This window comes from Canis lupus, chromosome 29 (assembly GCF_048164855.1).
Source record: "Canis lupus baileyi chromosome 29, mCanLup2.hap1, whole genome shotgun sequence".
In the NCBI taxonomy this organism is placed as follows: domain Eukaryota; kingdom Metazoa; phylum Chordata; class Mammalia; order Carnivora; family Canidae; genus Canis; species Canis lupus.
The window spans coordinates 15,841,235-15,867,591 of NC_132866.1; the positions used below are offsets into that span (position 1 = coordinate 15,841,235).

At 46.0% G+C, this 26,357-nt stretch overlaps 1 protein-coding gene across 22 annotated transcripts in view; it reads left to right on the forward strand.

The window, feature by feature from the left end:
* Positions 1–26,357, forward strand: part of ABLIM1 (actin binding LIM protein 1) — a 284,940-nt gene that overhangs the window by 122,280 nt on the left and 136,303 nt on the right. For 11 of the 22 annotated variants that reach the window (XR_012020533.1, XR_012020534.1, XR_012020537.1 and 8 more), the window contains exon 1: positions 3,476–3,787. The exons of 7 other annotated variants lie outside the window; for them this stretch is intronic. Coding sequence is in view for 3 of the 15 variants with exons in the window: in XM_072805190.1 (XP_072661291.1) it covers positions 3,772–3,787 (16 nt within the window). In the remaining 12 variants the exon portion in view is untranslated. Of the gene's footprint in view, positions 1–3,475; positions 3,788–26,357 lie in introns of those variants that run through there. 4 more of the 22 variants (XR_012020535.1, XR_012020542.1, XR_012020548.1 and 1 more) reach the window with 1 other exon arrangement.

Below are 26,357 nucleotides of genomic sequence, written 5' to 3' on the forward strand. Positions count from 1 at the left end.
TTTCTTTTCTTTTCTTTTCTTTTTTTTTTTTTTAAGATTTTATCCATTTTTTCATGAGAGACACACAGAGAGAGGCCAAGACACAGGCAGAGGGAGAAGCAGGCTCCTTGCAGGGAGCCCGATGCAGGACTTGATCCTAGGACCGGGATCATGCCCCGAGCCAAAGGCAGATGCCCAACCACTGAGCCACTCAGGAGTCCCTTTCCCCTCCTCTCATCGTCTTACTCCTCCTGGAAGCCTCTCCCGGCTCCCTGCTGGGTCCAGCACTACCTGGAACCCGCTGCACCCCACTTCTGTCTTTGACACATTCCTAACTTCATTGAGAGCATTAGTGTGCATGCATCTCCTCCAGTAGATGGTAAGCAACTCCAGACCAATAGCTTCTCTTTTCCTGTGTTTGAACGGCTGGCCTAGTAGTACCTGGCACACTGGGGGTGCTCCATAAATGTCTGCAGTGAGGGTGATTGGTATAAACATGAAAGAAAAAGCAAATAAGGAACTCATTCTTGAATTTGCTTTCAGCCAAATTCTGCTAGAAAGGATTTTGCATGCTCTCTTGCCAATGGGTCCCTTGGGATGTGTGCTACCTGGAAACCTGGGGTCCCAAAATCATGGAGGGGTCCTGAGATTCCTGCCGTACAGGTGCACAAGCAGTAGGCTATCTGTGGCTCTGTTGAAGGAAGAGGACAACGAGGAAGTGAACTCTGCCAAGTTGCTTGTTTTCTGGTTGCAACATTTCCCTCTTTGCTGGCATAGCTTCTACTGAAATGATGTACTCTTGAATTTTTGCCAGGAGTGGTTGTATGCTACCAAAGCTTTTCTCTCCCACAAAATGGTTTCTGTCCTTCGGTCACTTGTGGACAGCCCTTGCTTCGTTTCGTGAGCAAATGCAAAAGGCGGCAGTGAGTCAGTTTGGGTGAATAAAGCAAATAAAACCCTCTGGGCTGGTGTCTGTATTATGAAGTCTTATCTCATTTGCGTGAAATGAAATTGAGATAAGTTCTTTGGAAATCATCTCTTAAAATAGGAATAAGAAGTCCTGCCATCTTGTGAACCTTACATTTTTCATATTTTCTTGATTTCTTTTGCTGCACTGCAAAGAAAAAAAAAAGTAGAAAGTATCTACATTCTGGTTCTGTTCTCTAAGTTCTTAACTGTTTGACCAGAGGCAAGGAGACAAAAACAATTTTGTTTTACTCTCCCACATTCCAAAAATAACTTTAGTAATACCCTCTTTGGTTATCTTAAAAGTGCCGAGTGGATGCTTTTATCCTAAAGTAGCAGTGTCTGAGTGTTGGGAGGAACTTTAGCCATATGACTGTTATTTAGCAACTAAATGCTGGTGACTCATTCACTTTGTGGTGCAGGAAAATTCTTTCCACGGAAAATGCAGGAGGGAGGGAATCTCTCCGAACCACTGTGTAGTATTTTCCTTTAGAAAAGGCTTCTCTGAAAATGAATAGGCACCAACTGTCACTCTGCTAGCTTAGTCTCTAACGCTACCCAAGAGCCTTTCTAAATCAGGGTTTCTGTGCATTTTATCCACCAAGGTATACAGGTAGGTTCAGAACTGTAATAAGGGACCGGTTTGGTTAATAAATCTCAGGATTAAAAATTGTCATGCCGAGTAAAAGAGAAATTGAACTAATTGCATTTATAGTATTTGGAACACTTGACGTAGGATTGGATTTGGACTAGAAACCCACTGGTGTTTTACTGTCATGTACCAGCTGAGAGAGAGCAAGGGAGAGGTGAAAGACTAAAGAGCACTATTCCCTTAGCTTTGAGCCAAATAACAGGTAAGCCTTGGAGAGACCCCAGAGCCTAGGCAGCAAAAATATAATAAAATAAATTCACCTGCTAGGCTCATGGCACCAATCTAATTCTACTTCTCTGAGGTTAATTTTGCTTGTCAGCATCTCTTTATGAGCTCTGAGGGTGATTAGGGGTGGGAGAAGCGGACAAGTGCAGTTTTAGTGCATGAAAATCTGGGATTGTAAAGGGCTTGTCCCCTCCGTGCTCTTGAGCCCTGTCCATCTCCCTGGACTCATGGGGTTGCTCTAACGTGTGGTGCGGATGTATGAATGGAGGTTGGAAAAGCTGTTTCAAGGCTCTTCAGCACTTACACTCCAGCTGGCTGCTGACTTAGGAAAAACATGACCCATGGGGCTACAGTGGGGGCAGGGAGCACCGTGGGCAGAGTCTATTTCATAGAAAAGACGATTCAGGGGTTGGAGGGGACTTAGCCCTTACAGGCAGAGACACTCAAGCTATTAATAGTAAAGCCCTGAGTCACAGATGTAGGAATGTCACAGCTGCTTGAGATCTGCTCCTGTTACCCATCAGAAAACCAGCAGTAAAGGGCCCCCTCACCCGATGAAACCTCATTCCAGCTATCAACAACCTTCCCAAGATGAGGCAGGTTGATTGACTTCATTCCTTTCTGTTACCCTGGCGCTCTTAGACCCAACACGGTACAATATTTGCAGTAAATACAGTCTAATACTGGCTGTGCATTCTGGTTGGGAAAGATGTGTTGGCCATCTGCTGCTCTCCCCAGAGTGGGGCTATGTCTGTCTTTTTGTCTCTTGCTCATCACATTTCTCCCACATGGTGGATGTATGTGATGTGCGGCCGGTCGAATGATCTAGGTCTGGGAGACAGGTGCTGGAGTGGGGTGGGCATGGGCTTTGAAGATCCAGAAGTCCTCAGCTCCCTGGAGACGGACCTGTGACCCTGTGGGTCAGAAATCAAAAGCCTTGTCAGCAGCCACTGCGGCTGTGCCAGGCTCCCAGGGTGGTGGTGGTAGAGGGGGTGGAGGAGGGTGTGAGGGGTGTGGCTGTTTGCCCCCCTTACCCTCCCTCATCTATACCCATATCCAAGGGGCTTGTCTAGAAAACTCCAATGAAGCAGAGAGAGAAGGTGGACGTCAGAATCCTACCTAACTGGATAAGTCAGATTTTTGCTTTGATCCTGAATTTGATCCTGGAAGGATCTGCAAGATCCTCTTCCCAGGCTGGGCTCTCCTGGTCTCAGTGTCCCCTCTGGCTCCTCCCCACGCCCCCAACCATTCAGGAAAACCATGTTGGGGGGTGGCGGGTGGGGGGGAGGGGGAAGCAGAGGTGAGCTCCAGGCCAGTCTCTATTCATCATAATTGAGCCTCGAAAGTCGAAGAAAATGAACTTGGTCGGAGTCCCTGGCATTATTTTTGTCTGTTTTTCTCCTATGGTTAATTTTATGTAGTCAGTGTGTCCGAAAGGAGCCGCAATAAGAAGTGGGAGCAGCAGTAACAGAAAACTAATGCGCTACCAATTGACTGGTTTTTATTTATCGACACAGTCCCTGGGCTGCTCCTCGGCCCCCCTCTCCTGGCAATCATTTATCAGACTGCGGGAGGCAGCGTTTCGTTGCCCGGTTTTCCCCCAGGCCCCGGCGCGAGGAATGCAAAGTGGTGTCAGTGACCAGAGATTAGGACGGTGGAATTTTGCATTTGTTGCCGCGGCGGCAGCTGCGGGCGAGCGGTTTCAGCCGAGGGCAGAGTCCCCGAGCTGGGCGCGGCCGCTCGGCGGCGGTCGCGGGGCGGGCGCGGGAGCTCGGCCCCCCGGGCTGGGGGCGGGATTTTAGAAAGCAGCCCCGGACCTGCGGGCGGATGCCGCGGGCTCTTGCTCGCAGCCGCGTCTGCAGCCGCCGACCTGTCCGCCCAGGAGCGCTCCCGCCCCGACCCTGCATTCCTGTTTCCTTGGGCGCTGCTCGCCAGAGGACCCGGTTGCCATGGTGAAGGAGAAAGGTAATTACAAATATCGATCCCCGTGCACGCTTGCAGAAGTTGCAATGCTGTGCGGTGCTGCAGGGCTCGGCCACCTAACGGGGGTGGGGTGGGGTGGGGTGGGGTGGGGGTGGGGGGGGGATGATCAATCGAAAGCCAGGCAGACATATTCTTGGGGCGAGAACCTCTGTATTGTGAAGTCCTGAAGAACCTTTCATTTAGCCGCGGCGGTCGACGGCACATCCTATATCTGGGGTGTTTGCACAGCTGAGCCCCTGGATTGTGTGTCCCTTTTGATTGTCATTGCATCTTGAAATTTTTGTTGTGTTTGACAGTTGCCTCCCTGCCCCCATCCCGGCCTCCATTCTCTTCCTTGCCCCCAAGCGAATCAGTAAGTTCATGAAGATGTGAGACGAAAGGGTCCCTCTCCCCGGTGTGTGCTGCGCTGGGACGTGCCCAAGCCCAGCTGGGATGGGCTGGAAAGAGAAGCGAGCTGTTCTGAAGGTTTCAGGTGTGCTGCTTTGATCACCTGGCATCCCTAATCACCCCTCCAAGCATCTCTTAGAAAGGATGCAGGGCGCCTGTCAAAGCCGGCAAATCAAGTGGCAAGGAGAGTGTCAAAAGGGAGAGGGTGGGGGCACTCTGCGCAGGTGCACATTATTTACCAACTGGGCGTGGTCCTGAAATGCAAGTTAAATCTTTCAGAATCGAATTATAGCTTAAATTACTAGCATGTCTGGAACATGCAAAAGAACCTAGCGATCTTTGATTTTTTTAAAAAAATTATCCAAGTAATATATAAAACAGATCTTAAGAAAGTGAAATGCTACAGAACAGAGAACCAAAAGTGAAAGCCTCTTGTCCCTACCCTGTCCGCCTCATTCCACCTTTTCTCTAGAGGTAAAATTGTTGATACCGTGTATCTTTCTCAACAGGAATGAGATAGGAGGAGTATAAAAATGGGATCGTTCTATCATCTTACTGTGACTTGATTTTTTTTTTCCTCTTAATAATGTGTTTTAGGGACTTTCACCACATGATCTTATAATATGAGTAACCACCCTTTTGATTTTGCTCTTTGGGAAGCTAGGATTTATTATGCCACACTTTCTTGCTATGGGACCTAACTTCCTCCCTAAATACGGATATCTGTTCTTTTGGGGCTGTCTTGAACCATTCCAATGATTTATCTGTATCTATTTTCACTTGAAGCCCCTCCAGGGAATAACTTTGAGGTGAACATGCTGAACTCCAATTGATCCTTGTTGCTGGAAACTCAGTTTGGTTTTATTATACTAATGGATGGGCTGGAGAAACAGGATCACGACAGCTCGCAGCGCTAAGACTGCACCTTAGGACAAAGAGATATATGGTTCTGCTCTTGTGTATCTTTCGTAATCACGTGCGTTAGCTTTGGCCTTTCACTGAGTAAGTGGTAATTGAGTGAAATGTTTGGGTGCGAATAAAGATGCTTCTAATGACATGCTCTCTCTTTTGGGGATGTTTTCAGGAACCCCCAGAGTAACAAAAACAGATGCTGACCTTTAATAAAGGCCAGGTATCTTCATTTGTACCTTCTACTCAACTGGAACAACCCAGCCCTGTTGCTAATGGATTTGTTTCCCCAATATAAGTAATTTATACTCGATGGGAAAGGAGATTATAAAAGCCACTTCTTGATTCCGTTCCTGTGGGGCCCATGAAAGCCCCAGACTTGTTCTTTGTGGTGGATATATCACAGATCAGTGGTCCCCAAAGAGCAGCTCTCTAAGTCCTTGCAGATGCCTTAGAAGTCAGACCAATTGCCTGGGTTCACATTTGCTTCCTAACTCGGTAGCCGTTGTCTAACTGGAACATTGGCAGGCCATGGAGAGGTCACATACTGGTATTATCTTAGCCCTTAGCCACTGATTAAAGGCTGTTCTTTTTTATTTTGAGGTCTGGGCCAGTCCACACTTCTACGTCCCAGCTCTCTGATGGCACCAATCTTAGCCAGCGACAGAGGTAGGCAGGATTTGGGGCAGGTACACAAGAGCTTCTGTGGAAAGAAAGGAATTCCATCATGGCTTTGGAAGTGAGAGGGGCACAAGGGAGCACGTAGTCCAGGCATTCATCCTAGAGATGAGAAAAATGGCATTCAGAAAGGGTAAATAAATTGTTTAAGGTCACACAGAGGCTGATTGGACCAAGGGTTCAACCTCTGTGTTCCATCAGATGGTGTGTAGGGATACTGACTGCACTTGGCACAGTGTGTTGACATCCACGGGCTCTAGGGGCTCTCTCACTAAACAGGGAGCCTCTCACAAGCAGCGCTGTGTCGCCATCTGTAAATCACTAGTGCACAGCTTACTTGGGCTCTTACTTAGGCCCATCATAGATTCTCAACAGTTGAAACAGGTTGGCTTGTGCTCAGAGCTGGGGCCTGACTCAGTTCCAAAACTCTCCTGGTCCTCTCCATTTCTTCTTGCTCCCAGAAACACCTTGATTCTTCCTCCTGTAGCTGACACAAATCACCCTTGAGCAGGCTTGCATGGTGGGAGCATCCATCCTGAGGAACATGGGGGGCCTTATGAAGGAGGGATGTAGATTCCCTGTTGTGCTCACCACTTAGGGCTTAGCTCACATTGATTTGATGCATCCTTTTCTCTGCTGGGGAAAGTTTGCATATATCTGCCTGGTTTGGGGTTGACCCTGACTGGAGAGCAAGCTTGCTGGCAGATCACACCTCTGCTAGGGTAGAATGGCATTTGCTGACATATTTTGAGCCTCCCTCTCTTCTCCTAACCGCTGGCCCGTCCACTTCCAGTTGCAGACACTTAGTGATCCAGGAATCTTGAGGAAACAGTTATTTCTCTAGGTGTTCAAGGACATCTTACCCTTCCTGTATCGTAAGTAGGAGAGACTTTTGTGGGTTTATCAGTCAATATGTCTTCCCTAGTGCACTCTCATCAACCTAAACCCCAGAGGCCCCTACACTCATTTAAAAGCTATAATTGTCTAGCTTATGTGTGTGTTCTAGTACAAGTTTTAAAAGTACAAGAGGGGTTTATTATTTTTGTTCTTGTTTTTTTCTAACAAATACTAGAGATTAAGTTAGGTGAGCACTCATCTAATTGAAATAATAAGGGATGCTTATGGTTTGGAAACCATGTGAAAGAATAAGAATTTGGCTGTGAGGGAGACACATGAAGGTAAGGAGGATTTTACATCTGGGCACATCGTTTTTTGTTTTCTTTCTTTTGTGTCTTGGAAGCCTTTTGAGACCGTCGGATGGCCCAACATGCTTTTAAGGTAGAGTGGGATCCAATGAAACTTATTCCAGTCTGCCCTTGAGGGAGAGATGTTCACTCTCCACCTGACATTCAGGTGAATCACACACACACACACACACACACACACACACACACACACAAAATCTTGCTTCTTGGTAGCTTCTGAGAACAGTGGTGTATTGTGTCTCAAATGTGTTCTACAGACTGGCACCAAAGTAATCCTCTTAGGACACTGCTGTCATCATATTTCCAGCTCAAAAACCTAAACGAGTGACAAGGTAAAGTTCACAACTTCCTGCTAACCACTGAGAGTCCTCAAGTCCTGAGCTTGCCTCCTTCCCACCCCTATCTGAGCCCATCTTGTTTTATTATTTTTAATATTATTACTAAATCTGCCAGTTATTGAACACATATCAAATGATAGGCTTTGTGTTGACAGCTTTACATACGTCATCTGTAACCTTTGAATCATCAGGGTCTGTGCTATTCCTTCCCCTCTAATAGATGAGGAAGAGGAGGCTGGTAGGAGTTTAGAAACCCACCAGAGATCACTAAGCTGGAAAGTAGGGTTGCTGATTTTCTACCAAGGCCCACCCCTGCATCCCAAACCTGGGCTGATTATACTTCTACCCCCCCTCCCCCGCCACGTTTTACCTTTTGGAATCCTTGTGAAGGAGATTTCCTCCAGCCTCTGTATGACTGTCCCTCCTGCCCTCATGGGAAATACCTATATTCTTTTCTGTATTCGTCAAAGACCTAACTCACGTTCACCTTCCTTCTAATGCCTCTCAAAGGCCCATCCCTTCTGTAAATTCTTCTAGAATTACTCTGTCCACCTAAGTAAACGCCAGGGAAATTAAACAACAGTTGAGTCACTGGTGCAACTTAAGAAGTGCTCTCTCAAGTATTTGTTGACTTTATATCCAGTCTTGTAGAACAACCTTTACAGGTGTGAAGTGTTGGTCTTTGCCTCCTGCAATTCCACTCCTCCCAACACACACGCAGCCACAGACACTACCCACTCAGGTGCATACACACTGCCTAATGTAGTTGAAACCCATTTCTGTTTGCTCTTTGGGGAGATCTGGGAATGGTAGATCTTTCTCTGTGGTGTACTGATTCCTCATGTCTGAGTTGCCCCTCAGGCCCTTTTTTAATGTCTGAGAGCCTCTCCTAGATTTGGTTTTCTAACCCTGCTTCCCAGATTAATGCTTGATGCCATGCCCCTGCCCACTCCTGGGCTTGTCTCGGTTCTTCATCTTTTCCTTAACTCGAAAATCCCAGGCTTTTCAAGGGACACAAATGGGGACATTTCCTAAAGAAGGTCTAAAGAGAAGCTCTGTCTGTTAAAGGAGACACCATAATGCTACAAGTTTCAGAATAAATTGTCTTGTTCAGTGACTTATGCACACAACTCCATTCTGAACTTTGCATCTTTGGAGGGAGGGGAGCTCCAGTTTTTATCATATTCTGCTTGAGAGGGAAAAAAATCCAAGTGTGACTAGCTCTTACTATGCTGTAAATGAAACTGCTACTCTCGCCACAAGTATGGCTCTCACCAGCTCACCTTCTCTATAGTAGGGCTGTCCAGATAATGGGAATTCCAAAGCTAAGGGAAAGAATTTCAGGGGTGCTTGGGAGGCTCAGTTAGTTAAGCATCTGCCTTCATCTCCGGTCGTGGTCCCAGAGTCCTGGGATTGAGCCCTATGTGGGACTTCTTGAGCATCAGGGAGTCTGCTTCCCCCTCTGCCTCTGCCCCTCTGCTCTGCTCCTGCACTCTCTCTCTCAAATAAAGAAATCAAATCTTCAAAAAAAAATTCACATTAAAAAATATTAAATTCCTTTCCCTGTGCCATCTACTCACTGATGTCTATAAAACGTTTATCCAGAAATTAAAGAAGTGTTCATTTCTGCAACTAGAGTTGAGGCTTAATATATAAGAAAATCTGAGAGAAGGAACACTGACTTAAATTTACCTGGAGCTCTTGAGAGCAGTTTTTGGTGAGGGAGAGAACAAAACATGAAGACAACGAGCATCTAAGCTAGAGGTTGAGTCAGCTATGGCCAGACTTTGAGAGGTGGCCCTGCCTCTTGCCCCTCTGATTACCTGGTCAGTGACCAGAAAGGATGAAACCACCTGTACTGCATTACAGAAACCCTCATCTGCAGAACAAATTGACCTTTCCAAGTTCCCACTGAAAGGACATCCTAAGGTAGACTCGCTGCAAGGCAAATCTCGGCGTCTGATTCACCTTGAGGAGGGGACACCTGTGACATCATATTCACAGCCCTTGGAGGGCAAGAGAGTCCTGATACTGTTTACCTCTAGTATGCTGAAGTCAAAATGCCAAGTGTTTTCCTGAGCCAGCATTCGAGAGCCAGAGAACTTTTTAGAAGGTTCAGTGATCGGTGAGTGGTGCAGATTTCTCCCATTGTGGTTGAGCCTGATCTGGGCACACCACAGTAGAAACCAGCCAGCTTCCTATTTCATTGTGTATTGGTCTGATGGTGACTCATACCGAGAGGTATGTTTATCCCAAATTGGCAGGAGTTGTGTATTCAAGGGCAAATTTTGTTAACACTGGGGAGGGCGAATATTTGTATGCATGACCTCTTTTCTCTGCAACATTGTATTTGTGTTCACACTGACATGATTAATGCTATTATGGTCCAGTGTGCCCTGGGGGCCACAGGGGCTAGTTTCCATACCCCACTGCAATCAAACAGGCTGACTTGTTTGAATACTTAGACTTAACCAAGAAGATGCTGGCTTTCTGAATACTCCCAGGGAAATTCTTGTCTGGGGCAGTGGTCCTCAAATGTTAGCAAGCGTCAGAACACCCTCCTTAAAACACATTTCTGGGCTCTGCTCCTAGCGTTTCCAATTCAGTAGGTCTGGGGAAAGGCCTGAAGTGTTGCATTTCTAGCAATTTCCAGGTGGTATTGAAGCTCTTGGTCCGGGGACCACACTTTGACATGATCTAGGTAACCCATGGTTTCTGTGGGTAAAATGATCAGCCCTGTAAGCAGATAAGTGAGAACTTTTATGTAAGTAGTCTCTCCATTCCATTTTACTAACTTTATCTTGTTTACGGTACACAGAAGTCAAAGAGAAAGCAAAGAGCATTATTTTCACAGACTCTCCCACAGGGTATAATGAGGCTATAGTTTATAATAAAGCAGAGCTGCTGTGAGATTCCAGCAGCCAGATACTGCTGTCAGCATAGGACACTGGGTGTGCAGAGGAGGAGTGTGGGATGAAGATACAAAGCTCTTCTTCCCAGGAGTGATGCTCCATTTGGCTTGGGGAGGGCAACACTAATTTGTAGTCAAGGCACAGGTGTGCCATTCTCTAGGCATCATTCCTAATTCTTGAAGGGTTGGGTGAGCTGTTTTCCTGGGGTTCACAGAACTCTCTAGAATCCTTGGTGAAGGATGGTTCCAGTGGGTATCTTGGCTCACAAAGGCTACAACTCCCTCTTTAGTCTTTAAGGAACTAAAACACATTATTAATACTTGGAGTGTTTTACTCACTACCACTATATTCGGTCTATATTCTAGCTGTATTCTTTCTGTTCATTTTTTGAAACACTGAAGGAGGAAGTTTAAGAAAAATTAAGAAAAACAGAATGGTAGAAAAAGACAGCAAGGCCGTTCCACAATGGACTGATGGGAAATGCAGGCTGAGTACCCCTCAAAAAGATGGTAGAGACTGTGGGTTCCCAGGCCCATGGAGGGTCCCATAAGTAACACATGGGCTGGGTGCGTGTCTATTGGGCTGCCCTCTCTGTGCCACTCATGGAAACCATGTCTAGATAGCCATTGAGGAATAGAGTTTGGGGGCCAGTGGTAGGAACGGTACCTGCCAGCCTGTAGTCCACGTATGCTGCACCTGCTCATCTGGAAAACCCAAGTAGTTCTGCCATAGGTAATGGTCCCAGCCTGAAATGATGAACCATAGCAATGGGCTTAATGATCACATCACAGATTTTGGGAGGTGTACTCTCTGCAAGGCATTTTAGATGGTAGCCTCAGATGCTGAAGGGTTCCTGCCTTCAGTGGGTTATTTAATTAGCCAGTGTTGGAAGGGGTGCTGGCTGAGAATGCAAATCAAGGGGACAAAAGGCAGTAGAAAGGGTATAAACAGTATTCTGAGTGTGTGTGGTGGCAAGGGGGGGTGTCAATGGAAGAGTTATGTCTCAAAGGAATTCTATCTATTTATTTAAGATTTTATTTATTCATGAGAGACGGAGAGGCAGAGACACAGGCAGAGGGAGAAGCAGGCTCCATGCAGGGAGCCCGATGTGGGACTTGATCATGGAACCCCGGGATCACACCCTGAGCCAAAGGCAACTGCTGAGCCACCCCGGCGTCGTTCAAAGGAATTTTTAAAAAGGCTCTCTAGAAGAGGGAGTATTTAAGATTGGCCTGGAGGGGTTCCGTAAGTTTCTTACGGTGAGGGATGGCATTTGATTCAATTTGTATCCGTAAGACAATGTCTTCTCCATAATCAGTGCTCAATGATGCTGAATGTACTAATACGTGAATGAATGATATGTATAGGTGGAGGCTATGGTTGTACTTAACCAAAATATGTATTCAGAACCCAATAAAAGGTAAGCAATCTAGAAACAAACAAAATACAATTCTTGACCTGAATGCACTCATATTCTAGCAAGGAACAGAGACACGTAAAGAAGTAATTATGATACAACATGAAATGTATTTGACAGATAGCTATTAAAGTAATATGGGACCACAGTGCAGGCAGTGATTAATTCTGCTGGAGGGTCATGGGAAGCTAGGCATTGCAGGATGAATAGGAGTGCCACAAGTGGATAAAGAGGAAATGAGAGAAGTGGCCAAATTAGCAAAGCAGAAGCACCAAAGTGTACAACTTGTATTTGAGGAAACACAGCCAGCTGAGTTTGCCAGGAGCTTCTAGTTGGTCACTTAATACAGCAATGGATACAAGGAAGGATAAACAGAGGGCTTTATGGGTCAGAATGAGTAGAGATTGGTTAGAACTGGAGGTTGTACATACAGATGTCTCCAAGAACCAGGCAGGTGACCTAAATGTGTGGAGATTAGAGCAAACTGGATGGTGTGGGCCTCAAAAGAGAGAAGCTACTCTGTGGCTCCAACCTAGTTCTCGTGAAGGGACATGTGCCAAGTAGCCAGAGCTTCCAATTTTCAAGAGTGACTAGAAATAGGAATTTTTATGTAAAATCTCCAGATGTTTAAATGTTGGCAAATGATTCAACTTTCTCTTCAAAAAAATCTTTGTGAAGGCCAAACAAAACATGTCTGTGGGCAGGACTGAGCCTTGGGGCCTCCAGACTGTGGTCTGGGGCTTAATGCAGCTCTCACCAAAACCTACCCACAGCAAGGAATATATTTTCACACATCAAGACCTAGGACTCATGCACATATGCATATAAATGACTAAAATAAAAGTCACATGAGGCATTTTTACTCTATTTTCTATTTTTTAAATATGCTGGTCATGATTCATTGAACCGATTTCATGTTTCAGTGGGTCAAACTGAAGTTTGAAAACCATTGGTTTAGAACATCTACACTAAAGTTTTATTGGATGAAAACAGAAGAGGTACTTTCCTGGGCAACCACATTTCTATCCTGGATATTGTTACGATAGTACTTAATGGCTGTGTTTTGGTGAAGTTGGGCTTCTTCCCTTGCAACTGGAGAAGTTTTGACAAAATCCCCGTAGAATCTTCTAGCGCTCATTTTATCCTAAACAGAAGTTGGCCAGAATTTGGCGTCATCTTTTTGAGTGCTTGATACGATTAAGAACTGACAGCTAAATTGAGTAAAATGCTACTTGGGTGAAGTTCAGCAGAAAAGCCAAAGGAACCGCCCCCACCCGCCACCCCTGGCCCATTCAGGCCTCATCAGCTTCTAAGCCTGGTATTTCTGGAACTACTTTTTCATTTAGAAGAATTTTTCCTGTGTTTCTGCGTCACCACTTCCTGTCACCGTGCTCACTGGGTTTCCTGGCTTTTGCATCTCAGCCAAGGAGAGAAGGACAAGTTCAGGGCTTGGGCAGCCTGTCATGCATCATGTCCCCCACCATCACTGCAGAAGCTCCTCCCCTCCATCTGTTGGGGACCTTGTGCTATATATAGCATTCATTTTTCACATGTCAGAGCATTTCCTGAAATATTGCAATGTAGGGGCTTTGGAGAGAGGTCACCCCTCACTCGGGAATGTCTGAGGGCTGTGTTGTCCTAACAAGCCTCCAGGGCAGCAGGAAAGGCATGACCATCCTTTGGGTTCAGGGCATGTCTGCCATCACTCCTATCTTGAGTGAGAGGCACCCCAGCAATGTGCTACAGGACTCTTGAAACAAGAGGCCAAAAGTGGCATCTTGCCATTGGACGGAGCTGGTACGAGGGAGACACCCTCGGGGAAAGGCCATGCCTACCATGAGAGTCCCACAACCACAGGACCGCAGCACTAATATTGTGGTTTTGCATAAGTAAGCAGAGAAGGTGGATACTAAACATGCATCAAGCCAACAAGGCCAGCCAGAGAGCCACAGCTCACTAGGACAGGGTAGCAGATGCAGACTATGAGGGGTAGGGGCCAGTCCTGTGCAAGATGATGGGGCAGTGTCTGGATACCAGATGCAAAGCCCCTTCTTTCCAGAGCCCATGCGTTGCTCCCTCCAGGGCACTGTGCTCATCCTCCTGTAGCAGAGCAGCACCCTCTGGAGTTGTGTAGCCCAAAGCCTGCACGTCTTCTTTACCAGAGGCGGTGTGCTGCCAGGGAGTGAATGCTGGGATTGGTATCAGAGGAACCACGTCTCTGCCACTTCCCAGAGGATCCAGAGCCAAGTGCACACCCTGCATAAGATTCCTTTTTTCTTTTTCAGTGAAAATGATACTTAGAACGCCTACTTTTTTTCTCCAGGTTGGGGAGCATGGCGGGGGGCAAGGGGGAGGGTTGGTAAATTACCTGATGAGTTTGAGCATTGGGCAAAATTATTGCTAGATCTACAACAAAAACTGATAAAAAGAAATAATAACCATGACAGTTTATCAGAAAGTAGGCAAACGGTAGAAAAGGAAATGATTAAGTCTAGGAGACAAAAAATACTGCCCAAGAAAGGGAATCTATTCACAGGATGCAACCCAGAGCTTAGGAGAACAATAATTGCATTTGTAAACGCAGACCACAGATTAAACTCTAGCCACATTGGTAAGAGTAGGATGTTTAAAAGTAATGGCTGAGCTGGTGTAAGCACAGCATTAAGAAACGTAGCGCTGAAGGCCAGAGAAACACTAGACATGGAACACGTCTGCCTATTGGGTGGCAGACGGAGTACAGCAGGCAATTGCCATCAAGCGTTGTAAGTGGATTTGTTTTTTATGCATATAGGCCTATTTAGTTTCTTAAACTTTGATAAAGATAAAAACATAGGGGGCAGCCCTGATGGCTCAGTGGGTTTAGCACCACCTTCAGCCCAGGGCCTGACCCTGGGGTCCTGGGATCGAGTCCCACGTCGGGCTCCCTGCATGGAGCCAGCTTCTCCCTCTGCCTGTGTCTCTGCCTCTCTCTGTGTCTCTCATGAATAAATAAATAAAATATTTTTAAAAATAAAAACATAGGAGAAAAACTATCTGACCGTCTCCATATTTTATTGTCAGGGGATTAATGTAAAGGAGATAATATTTGTAAAAGATTCAAATGTGCCTCTTGCCATGCAGTAGGTGCTCCATAAAGTTAACTGAAGGTCAACTGATCTTTGGAGTTGGGTTTTATTTAAGTAGCAGGGTAAGTGCACAGCTCAAAGCCAAAGGGAATGGCTCAAGTTCCTGCTCAGAGAAAACAAGACTGAAATGTAGGTGGTAAGAAAATTAAATCTGTAATGGATGGAGGGCAGTGTCAAACTGCCTCAGCTGGGATTTCCGGTAGAGCCAGGTTCAGAGCCTGAGCTTATGAAGCCCTTCCCTGGATGCATCCATATTTTTTTTCTCATTCGTCCTTTGTGGTATAATTATCATTTCATTTGCCTTGGTGGCTTCGTAAAGCTGTCCCCTAAGTCGTCAGGATTTTATAAGTTTATCTGGAAAGCAAGTTGTGTTTCTGTGGGGGAGCTCTACTGTTTACCCTTGATCAAGTCACTTAACTTCCCTATGCCTCAATTTCCTCATAGAAAATAAGGGTATTTGGGATCCCTGGGTGGCTCAGCGGTTTAGCACCTGTCTTTGGCCCAGGGCGCCATCCTGGAGTCCCGGGATCGGGTCCCGCGTCAGGCTCCCGGCATGGAGCCTGCTTCTGCCTGTGTCTCTGCCTCTCTCTCTATGTCTATCATAAATAAATAAATAATAAATAAATAAATAAGTATTAACAGCACCAAATTCATAGGACGGTTGTGAGAATGGGATCAATTAGTATATGTAAAGCATTACAAACAATGCCTGGCACACAGCAAGAGCCCAGTGATTATTTGCCCTTGTTGCTATTACTACTACTCTTCCTCTTGGGTGAGTAAAATCAAGGACAACAGGTTCATGGTTGTGGAGTTAAGTAATCAGATTAGTTTCCAGACCCAGGCAAGTAAGTAAAGCTGAGCTAGATGAGTCAAGGAACAAGGGAAGGCCCACCGTGTCTGCTGGGCAATCTCTTTGGAGTTTGCCTAAAGCAGAGCCAGACTGCAAACCGTTGTCATGCCAGGCTACTCCAGGACCACATGAGTGGCTTCCTGTGGCCAGGACGTCCCCCTGTCTGCTGATAGAACTCCTCCAAGGAGTTCTTCCTGCTGGGTTTGTGATGCCCACATCCCCTGGGCAAGCAAGCTGACGACTCTACTTCATCTATTTGTTGTGGAATGCAATGAGATGTCTAATAATGACCTGGGGCCACAGCATGGGCACCTGCTAAAAGGCGGGGTTTTAAAGTGCTTTGGGCCCCATGGGTTCAGGATTCTCACTGAAGGAAGCGAGCCACCCACCCTGCAGTGGTCCCTGCCCATTGCTGGCTCTTCCAGGTCATCATGCCATGCCCTGGGGACACTGTCGTTAGCATTTCCAAGGCTCTGGGGCTACCTTGGCTCCTTCTCACTGGTCGGTTCAACTGGAAATTGTGCTTTGTTGTGTGGTTCTCAGTCAGAGAGAACCTTAGCCAGACTTGATTTGACACTGATCCAGTTGGTAAGCTTAGCTCCCCCACCCCCCCCAGAGTCTTAAGCAAGCGTTATATCTTTTGTCATTAGTTGAGTTTATTGACATCATCAGAATGACCTAGTGGAGAGACACTGTGGTGAACCCAAGATCTTCAACCGGCTAGCAGTTTCCCTGGAGGCTGTTGCTAAGAAAGAAACCCAGACTCTGTTAAATGAATGCATGTATTTGAACACACAGTTATTGAGCACAGACTTGGTGCCAGGACTATGTGAGACCCGGGGACACAGTGGCAATACCCTTGTGGTGAGAACCTAGAAATAAAGGAACAGAATGTTTAGATTGTAAGTATAAAAAAGGTAAATGAAGATGGGGTGGTGGGGAAGCAGGGAGACTGCCTTTCCTTAGACGGTTTGCCCTCTGAGAGATGGCATATAGGCTGCTTTCAGGTGAGACCAGAAGGAGAAGCAGCCAGTGTAGCAAATGGCCAGGGATGAGCCTTGTAGGGAAGGGAAGAGGGCACGTGGAACACCCGAAGCCTCGGGAACAGGTGCCTGGGAGCTGGAGGGAGGGCTCCTGGGAAGGCGGGAGAGGTGGGCAGGGCTCTGGGGCAACCCAGCTGGTGCAATGGAAGTGCTTGGAGGGCTTGATTAGTGGAATGATGTGCTTGAATTTTGTCCTACACGATCATTCTGGTTGCTGTGGGGTAAAACAATTGAACGGATGAGTCCCAAGCCCACGCTGTTTGAAGATGCAGACTCCCTGCATTCCTCCTGACTATTCTGTAAATGCCCCCCAACACCCAGCTTGGGCAGGAGCTAAATCACTTATAGGCATGCCCCCTTGTTTCTAATTGTCTGACAAATCTCTGGCTCTGACACTGGAGTTGACATACCTCTAGTGGTGATCAAGAAAGCTCCCACATGAGCTGTGAAGGGAGTCTGATGGTGTCTGGATCAAATTTTTTTTTTCTTATGGGCCCTTTCCCAGGAGAGGGGCAGAGATGAAATGATAATGAGGACTTTTTTTTTTTTTATGGTGGGGATGTGCTGGTGAAAAACAAACATAAATCTTAGTGGGGAAGACTATGCATTAATAAGATGGGAGACGTGCGGAGGGTTTGGGTGGTTCCTATCTACTTGTGTATATACAGTTGTTCCCTTTGATTACTGAGCAAACATTGAAAAGCTGAGACTAACAGACACGAGTCAAACTTGCTGGTTAAAATCTATAGAGACAGAAAACAGACTGGTGGTTGCCAAGGATTGAACAGGGGAAGGATCGGGGAGTGACTGCTAATGGGTATGAGGTTTCTTTTAGGGCTGATGAAAATGTTCCAAAATTAGATTGTGATGATGATCACACAACTCTGTGAATATACCCAAAGTCACTGAATCGTATACTTTAAATAGATGAGTTGTATGATACATGAATTTTAAAAGGCTATTAAAATAAAACCTACTGTTTACAGCCCAGTGTGATAAGCTTATCACATGGAATGGTACATTGACAGCTGCAAGGTTCATCGATTGAGTTGACCATTCACTGGGTGTCACAAAGCAAGAAACCATTTCCAGTAGTCACAGAAGACAACAAGACTGGAAATTGGAGTTTGAGGTAGAGCATATGGGTATTTAGGATCAAGGACCTTAAACGGTGACCCACCATACTCCTGCATTGAAACCCCTTGGAAACTAATGGCTTCCATTTCTCAAACACTCACTTAGCGGTTGGGAAAAGGGCCGAGCACTTTACATGCATTAACTCATGTATGCTCCAAAGTGTCAAAGTAGGATTTATCCCCATTTTACAGAAGAAGAAATTGAGGCTTAGGGAAGAACAGTAACTTGCTTCAAGATCACAGAGCTAAGAGGGGTGCAGCCAGCATTCGCACCAAGTCTGTCTGACTGGAATGTACAGTGCCTGGTTCACCCCTGGGGGTGACCCCTCCTCGAACACCAGCATGTGAGAGCAGGGAGCGCCCAGCTTGCCTGCATTGTGAGCTGAAAAATAGTCCTATCTCAGCTCCTAAGAGATAAGCTAGACTATACTCTGAATCTGTCACTCCTTTCAAGACCTCTACTGGGCAGTGGGGCATGGTGATAAGGTACCCCAAAGTTTGTTCCTCAGCTTGTCCTTTGAGGAGGCACAGGGGCAAACCTCTTTCATTGTCGTATCTTCCAAGGTTCCTTTCACTTACTCTGTGCTTCAGCTAAACCAGATTTCCTCATGATCCCCAGACACACCCCATCTCACCCTTCATTGGCTAAGATGTCTTCCCCTTCCTTCCAACTCATTTTGATCTTACCCTTTCTTCTCGAAGCCTTTTTTTTGGTTTCTCTTCCCCCCTTTCACAGTGTTCTTCTGGCACATGACCTATTCTTTACCTTGTATTCATCTTCATTCTCATTCACTTTCTCTCTCTCTCTCTCTCTCTCTCTGTATCTCTCCACTTTCCCTCTACCTCCCTCCATCTGCTCTACTGAACTGTAAGGTCTGTGAGGGCAGGACATGGGGTATACGGGAATGTCAAGGGAGAAACCCTACCCCATTCCCCTTCCAGTGCTCTGACCACGAAGCCTCTGTTTCAGAAAATGATGGCCGACTTACCATCCCCCTAGACGTGTCCCAGGTCCTCCCCTCTTCAGGCCCTAAGGGCTTAGAGTGACCCTGCTCTCTGAACTAGCTTCCTTTCACCTGCAGCCTGCCGCCCAATGTCAAATCCCACTCTTCTTCCTAGAGGAATTTTCTCTACTGCTTTGTCTCAGCCTACTGCTTGCTTCTCTCTTCAGAAGTCCTCACATAGTGTCTGTCCTATATTCTTCACCTCCCAGGAAAGGGTCCTGAGTGGGTTGTCTCTCCGTGTTGATCAACTCCCCAGGTAGGGTTTCCTGTGGGCCGTGCAAATACCTAGGATGCTCACCTTCAGCGGCAGGGATGGCCTAGCTAGTCTGTGTCTGGAGTCCCCACAGATCTTGAGCAACACAGAACGCACAGCGGCACTCACTTGGTCAATGTGTTGACTCTGTTGTTGAGAAATTATGTCCCAAGGATTGGAAGGTTGCATTTAGTTTTCATGGAGGCATATTTTAATAACTCTCTGGCCCTCTCCCCCATTCCATATTGGACTTCAATAAGTCTAAGCTTTCTTAAATTTCAAGAGATAATCTCTTCTCTTCCACTCAGGCAGATGAATCCTTGAAGTTAAATAAAAGAATGATCAAATCACCCAGCGTTATGCTGGCATGTGCGTGACTAGGAGAACACCTGGCAAGGTGACAAGTACAGGTTATGCATGTTTGCCTCTTCTTGCAATGGTAGCACCAGGCAAAGTCTTGCCCTACAGAAAGCTTGAATGGACCAGAACCTCAGATCTGGGAGGAGCTCAGATGCCTAGAGAGTAGTTCAAGCATTTGTAAAATCATGCCTGATTCTGCATGTTGGATACTGCGAACTCAAACCCTTGCTTTGTCTCCCTGCTGGGTATGCAGACACCAGAGAGATCCAGGGGAGGTGAGTTGGTGTGTTTATTCACAAATCAGGAGTGAGGAAGTGACTTTTCAGGAAGGTTCAAATTCTTATTTCAGAAGTTTAGAATTTACTTGAACTAAAAGGCTTATTTTGCTGTTTACCAACATTGTAACCTCAATCCATTGGTGTGCTGGTGAATGCTTAACAACCAGCTCTGGGAGGGGAATGGGGGAAGGCCCTGATGTGTAAAGTCTGCCAGTTTCCATGTTGTCAATGCCACCCCCACCCCCCCATAGCCTATTTCAAGCTACTAAGGTGAAGTCACTGGCTGCACAGTTGGCTCTCCACAGCAAGAGCCTGCTCCAGCTCCCCGCTCATGGGGCAAGTCCTTTAGCATCTCTGAAGCTCATTTTTCATAGTTGTAGGATGAGGATAATTTGAAATTGATGGGATCAAGAGAGGTATTCTATGTAAACACCTTCTATAAATTGCAAAGTACCATGCACATATTCATCATTTTCCTTGGTTTGTCTAAAATGCTATTTTTAACTAGTTGGTAATTCCCAGAGCATCCTGAGCATTGAGGAGAAACAGCCAAAAAGAAAAGGCAAAGACAGCTGGGAGCTTCCTGTGCTGTTAGACTGCGGTTTGTACCTCACAGGGACACTTTGACCTACATCTTGGTCTTTCTTTACTTAACCCCTCTAAGGTGTCTGGATTTGGAATTGGGGTGTAGAAGGCAATATTGGCACCATGCCTAAGCTAAACCCTGTCCCGGGACCCTAGGCCCAGATGCTAATAGACAGTGATCTTGTCTCTAAACTTACATTCTCAAAATGGCTCCAGTGAGACCATGGTCCCTCCCAGTCTTGAGGTCAGCATGGACATGACTCTCTAGCAGCCCCTAAAAGATGTGGTGTTTGCCAGCAGGGTTCAGCCACCTGCCCAGTTGTTTGACTTGATCCATCTCTAAATGGAATTTCTAGTGCAAGGACAATGTGAGATCCCTGGATGACTGTAAAAGGCTCTATCATTTTTTTTAAGTAAGATTTTATTTACTTATTCATGAGAGACAGAGACACAGGCAGAGAGAGAAGCAGGTTCCATGCAGGGAGCCCGATGTGGGACTCGATCCCGGGTCTCCAGGATCAAGCCTTGGGCCGAAGGCAGGTGCTAAACCACTGAGCCACCCAGGGATCCCCTAAAAGGCTCTATCAAAGCTCAGAAGGGATTTCTGTTACAAGGCATGCCTGCTCATACAGGTTAGTGCCGGTCTCTGCTGACACTCTGTTACCATGGGCCTTTGCCTGACAGTCTGGTGCTGGAGGGGCTCCCATGAGGGGATAACCTCATGTGGTCACCTGGGAGGGGGGACCTGGATTCTTAGTCTCTCTATACCGTCTTGGGGAAGAGAAGCACATGGCAGGAAGGCTGGCCTGGGAGTCAAGGAACCTGCCTCCTAATCCCAAGTCCTTTCTAATTACTGTGAGGGAGAGGAGGTGGGACTCTAAGCAGAGACTTACTCCAAAGTAAAATTACTGACTGTGTCAGAGCAAAGGCTAGGGGAGGTCACAGAAGGGTGTTGCCTCAGTGAGTCATCTCAGCTCAGAGGTGTGTCTCGGGAGTCACTCTTGCAGAAGGAGAGCCTTGGAGAAGCCACCAAGTTGGTCTTACATCCCTTACATCCCTTTCTAAGATCTGCCTTCCTATATGGAGGGCAGGTGTAGCACATCGGGGCAGAAGTGTCATGTAATTTACAAGGGGGAAATTTCCTGGCTGAATTACTATAATCCTAGGACCTCTCTGCCTTTCGAGAATCAGATTAACTGGATTTGCGCCTGGACTGTTTCTATAATCAGGAGCCCAGCTGACCGATCACTGACCGTGCCCTTTATGTTTAGAGGAATAGTAAAGACCTGTTGCATTGCCTCAGAAAGGCAAATCAAGTATGGGGGCACCACAAGTGGCAAAGAAACTAGAATGCAGCCGTCCTGCTGCCTGCCGCCTGCTGGGAGTGTCTGTGCCAAGGCAGCCCCGCGCTTTGTGCCACGTAATAATCCTGATTAACAAACTAACACGGTATAAAAAAAAATTAGGTCGTGGAAGCCAATTAAAGAGAAAGATCATTTTGGACAACTAATGTTGGGGTTACTGCGTGTAGCTTCAAGTAACTACCACTTGCCGCAGCAGGGAATGGACTTTTAGGTAAACTACAAATTAAGCACACCCTATGCACGGATTTAAAGTCTTGAGTTTCTTATTTCCTGGGCTCAACACCAGTGCCGTTCTAGCACAAAGAAGGGGAGTAGGAGGTGGAGAGCAGCCGAAGCAGGGAGAACAACCTCTTTGTGATGTGTGTTTACGCTCAAACGGGACCTGATGGAGTAGAAGCAGAGAAAAGATTCTAGGTAATCCAACAGGCTCGGAAATGTAGGCTCCCAGGAGCATAGGATTCCCACCTGTAAGCAGAAACTAACCTTACCAACAGAATATCATTTCATGATCGTAAATCCAGAGGGATCCTAACCGGAGACAGTTTTCCAATCCAGGCCTGCACTCGGGGTGGAGGCCACAGGGAGGGCCCTCCTGATGGCCGGCTGTGTTTCCTCCCTGTCTCACCCTCACCCTGTGCGTGTTCTTTTTCCCAGAAATTGCTGCACCCTGGAATAATTTCCTTTTGTATTTGAAGTGCTATTTCCCATCTGCTTATTTACTAGCAGGTGTTACCTTTGGGATTATGATGCAGCTGGGTGTTCACTCCTTCTGAGCTGTGTAATCAGAACTGAGCCAGTACACTGCACTAGCTTGATTTCCTTCTGTGCTGGATAAGACTTTCCTGTGGAAATCCCCTACACGGTGCTTCAGAGTGTGGGCTTTGGAGTCAGCCTACTTTTTAGCTGTGTGATCGGGGATAAGGTATCCAGTTCAGCCACAGCACCCTCCTTAGCAGGACAGGAGTAACAGGACAGCACCCTCATAAGGCATTGGTGAGAATTATCTGTGGATCATGGGTATCAATTAGTTATCTTAATGCCTGGAACATAGTAAGTGTTCAATGAATTGGACCTGCTATCATATTAGAGTGGTGTTAGGGAGTTATTTACTGAGATGCCACAAGTTCAGAATTCTGTGGCTTCGTGTGGGAGATGCTCCAAGAATAGTTTTGGCCAGTAACCATATTTTCCCTGATCCAAAAATTGAGCTGAGAAGTACAGAGATGATAGCTTGGATTATTTGATGTGTGGAACAGACGTATCCCAGAATTTGGACGAATTGACCGTTGAGTTTGCCCTTGTATAAGGCTAGGGTTGATATATTGTGAAACAAAAGAAAAATAAGCAAAAAACAAGAGAAAAATCAAATGCTGGGTGACAGTGCCGGTATTTAGTGTGGAAGAACATGGGGAGAATGAAATATTTGATTAATAAAGCCCAGAGTGAAAGCTTCAGAAAAGAGCCAGGAGCTAGGCTGGGCCCCATGAGTCAGGGTGGATTTGAGCAGGTGGGAAAAGCAGGTGAGGCACAGAGCCATGTGTGGAGGCTCTGGGGATGCTGAAGGTCATAGATCAGGGAGTGGAAGGCCTAACCAAAGAGGTATTTGTATATTTACATGAACAAATAATAGAGTGTTTTAGTGTGCGTTCTTTGGGGTGGGACTGCCTGAGTTCAAAACCACTTAGCACATGGAAGCTAAGTACTCAGCAAATGGAGCTCCTTCTTAGATATTTAAATAGCTAGTGTGGACTGTGTTAATTGAAGATCCCTGAAGCTAGACTTTAGACTTGATGGATTGGGACTGAGAGAGCTATTGGAAGTTCTTTTGTTTTTACTTTAATAAACTTTATTTTTTTAGAATATCTTTAGATTTATAGAAAACTTGAGAAGTTAGTACAGGGAATTTCCATAGACTTGATAATATCCCACATTAGTTACATCTTACATTAATATAATCCTTCTGTTATAATTAATGAACCACTATCAATGCGGTATTAACTAAAGTCAATTCTTCTAGTTTTCCTTAGTTTTTCTCTGATGTTCTTTCTCCATTCTAGGATCTCTGTAGGATGCCACATTACATTTAGTTACCATGTCACCTCAGGCTCTTATGGCTATGACAAGAGGACTATCCTCCTTGGTTTTGGTGACCTTCACAACTTTGAAGAGTACTGGGCAGGTTTTCGTAGAATGTCCCTCAATCTGGGAATTCTCTTATGATTAGACTAGGATTATGGGGTTTATTTGGAGGGAAGATCATAGAGGCAAGGGGCCAGTTTTTCCCACATCATCCCAAAGGTACAAACTATCAACAATGCCTGTCACTATTGATAATAACCTTGAGCACCTTGAACTGTTGATATGTTGATATTGACCTTGAGCACCTGGGTAAGGTAGTGTTCATCAGGTTTGCCCACCATAAAGTCACTCTCTTCCCCCCTTACCCATACTGCCCTCTTTGGAAGAAGTGACCAAGCACAGCCCACACTTAGGGAGTGAGGACTTATATGCCACGTCCTTTGTGTGGACTACTCTTTGCAGGTCACCTTGGAGAAGAAGGAGCCAATGAGTAGTAAACTTTCCACACTCTAAGAAAAAGGGGTAGAAGGCTAGATTCACATGGCAAGAGAAGGGGGAGCTCAGGGATGTGACAGTGGACAGAATTTAGTGCAAGAGGAAAAGGTGGAATCAAGGATGACCGCAAGGCTCCAAGTGGCAGTGATTAGGGGATTGTTTAAGTATAGAGAGCACTGCATGTGTTGGCCCGCCAATGCCATTTCTTGGCTGTGTGACCTTGGCTGAGTCACTTTGTTCCTCTGAGTCTCTGTCCATTATTACCTGGGGCTGACAGTCCCTGTTCTTCCTGCCTTCTGGGGCTCTTAGAGAGTGAAATGAGAAAAAGTAGTTGTGAGCTCTAGGAAAGCCATTGGGCACAAAGTGCTGCAGTTTCAAAGGTTGGCTAAGGGAGTCCCAGGGTCTTTGGGAGAGGAGGGCACCCAGGAGGGGGTCGTAATGCTCTCAGATAATCCGGGGCAAGATCTAAGTCACACTGCATGTTCTGTCATGGGTTTGTGATCGTCACCTGCTAAGGAGATTTTCGCTCTCTCAGATATTCCAGTTCTAGGGGGTCTAGATCCACGGTCTGTTGGGCAAGATGAGGCTGGTTCTGGATTAGAAGGGCAGGCTTTGTCTAACCTTTGTGGCATTCTTTTTATTTTTTTAAGATTTTATTTATTCACAAGAGACATGGAGAAAGAGGCAGAGACACAGGCAGAGGGAGAAGCACGCTCCCTCTGGGGAGCCTGATGTGGGACTCGATCCCAGGACCCGGGGATCATGACCTGAGCTAAGGCAGATGCTCAACCACTGAGCCACCCAGGTGCCCCTCTTTGTGGCATTTTTACCTCCTGTATTGGCCTCTGCTGGGGCTGCTGAAGGTTACTGGGACTTCCTTACTGAATTCAATCCTCCAGTTTTCTCACCTGTCATACTTCATAGGTATTGCAAAAGTTACGCATCCAAAATGGCACTTTGGGCTTTTGTCCTTAACCGGAGTTTCAGAGATGTGACTGTCTTCCCTTGCTTGCCTGGGACAGACAATGTGAAACTTTTCAGCTTGCAGTGGCTGTTTATGAGTAGTCAGAGCCGCTCTAAATAGGATATTACACAGTGGAGGAGTCCCTTTACCTTTTTGGGCAAATGGACTCTTAGCTCTTCATATATATTTGCTCATTATTCAGAGTGTATGCAACCACGCTGTTGGTCTTTCGTTATACTCTTGTTTTAGCAATGAATTGATGAGCCATGAGACTTGAAGCTTGCCTATGCAAGTCCCAGGGTAAATCATTGACCATTTGGTATAGTAGAATGAGTCAGGAAGCCTATTACATATTCGTCTGCTGATAACTCGCTAGTAACTTTGGGCAAGGAATGTAAGTTCTTCACCCCTCATCCTCCCTAGCAGTAGATTAAGTAGGGACCACCCAAGCTCTGAAAGATGGAGCAGTCATGTAAAAGCTAGAAGCAGAGCCAGCTGGCAATGGGAGGAGTGTGGAATTACTGACATTGCCATATTGCAACTGACTCAGCATATTTCAAAAAGGTAAAATTGAGCCAATGAACATACATTTGGTATTAACCAAACTGCCAAAGGCACTTATGTAAAACGAACCTCTTTATTAATCTTTAAAAAGGAGAGAGATTCTTTTTTTTTTTTTTTTTTTTTAAGGAGAGAGATTCTTTTGTTGACACTCTTCTTGGGTTGAAATGAACACTCTCTTTTGGTCTTTGGATTCCATCAATTCTCTAATAAGAAAACCCCATCCCTTCACAAGGGGGTGGTCTTGATTCATGTCTGCCTAGGCTGATATGTGACGGAAAGGCAAGTACACATGATATGGGCTCTGCTCGTCTCTGGGTGAGAACAGAGGTCACCTCTGGGCACGGAGAACTTCATAGTGTAATATATATTTCCAAAGGGAAATGCTTGCAAAATGCAAATGCTGATCCCAATTCTGACCTTTGTGACTGGTGCCAGCAGTTACACTGGCACCTTTGTTGAGACAGAGGGAAAAGCCAAGAAGTGAAATGATATTTTCCTTCTCTCATCATTACTCAGCATGGCTTACTTGCTTAGCTATAAAGAATTCAAGTGTCAAGAGAAACTGCAGTGCAGTTTTCTTATCCAAAAAAGCATTCTCCCTTA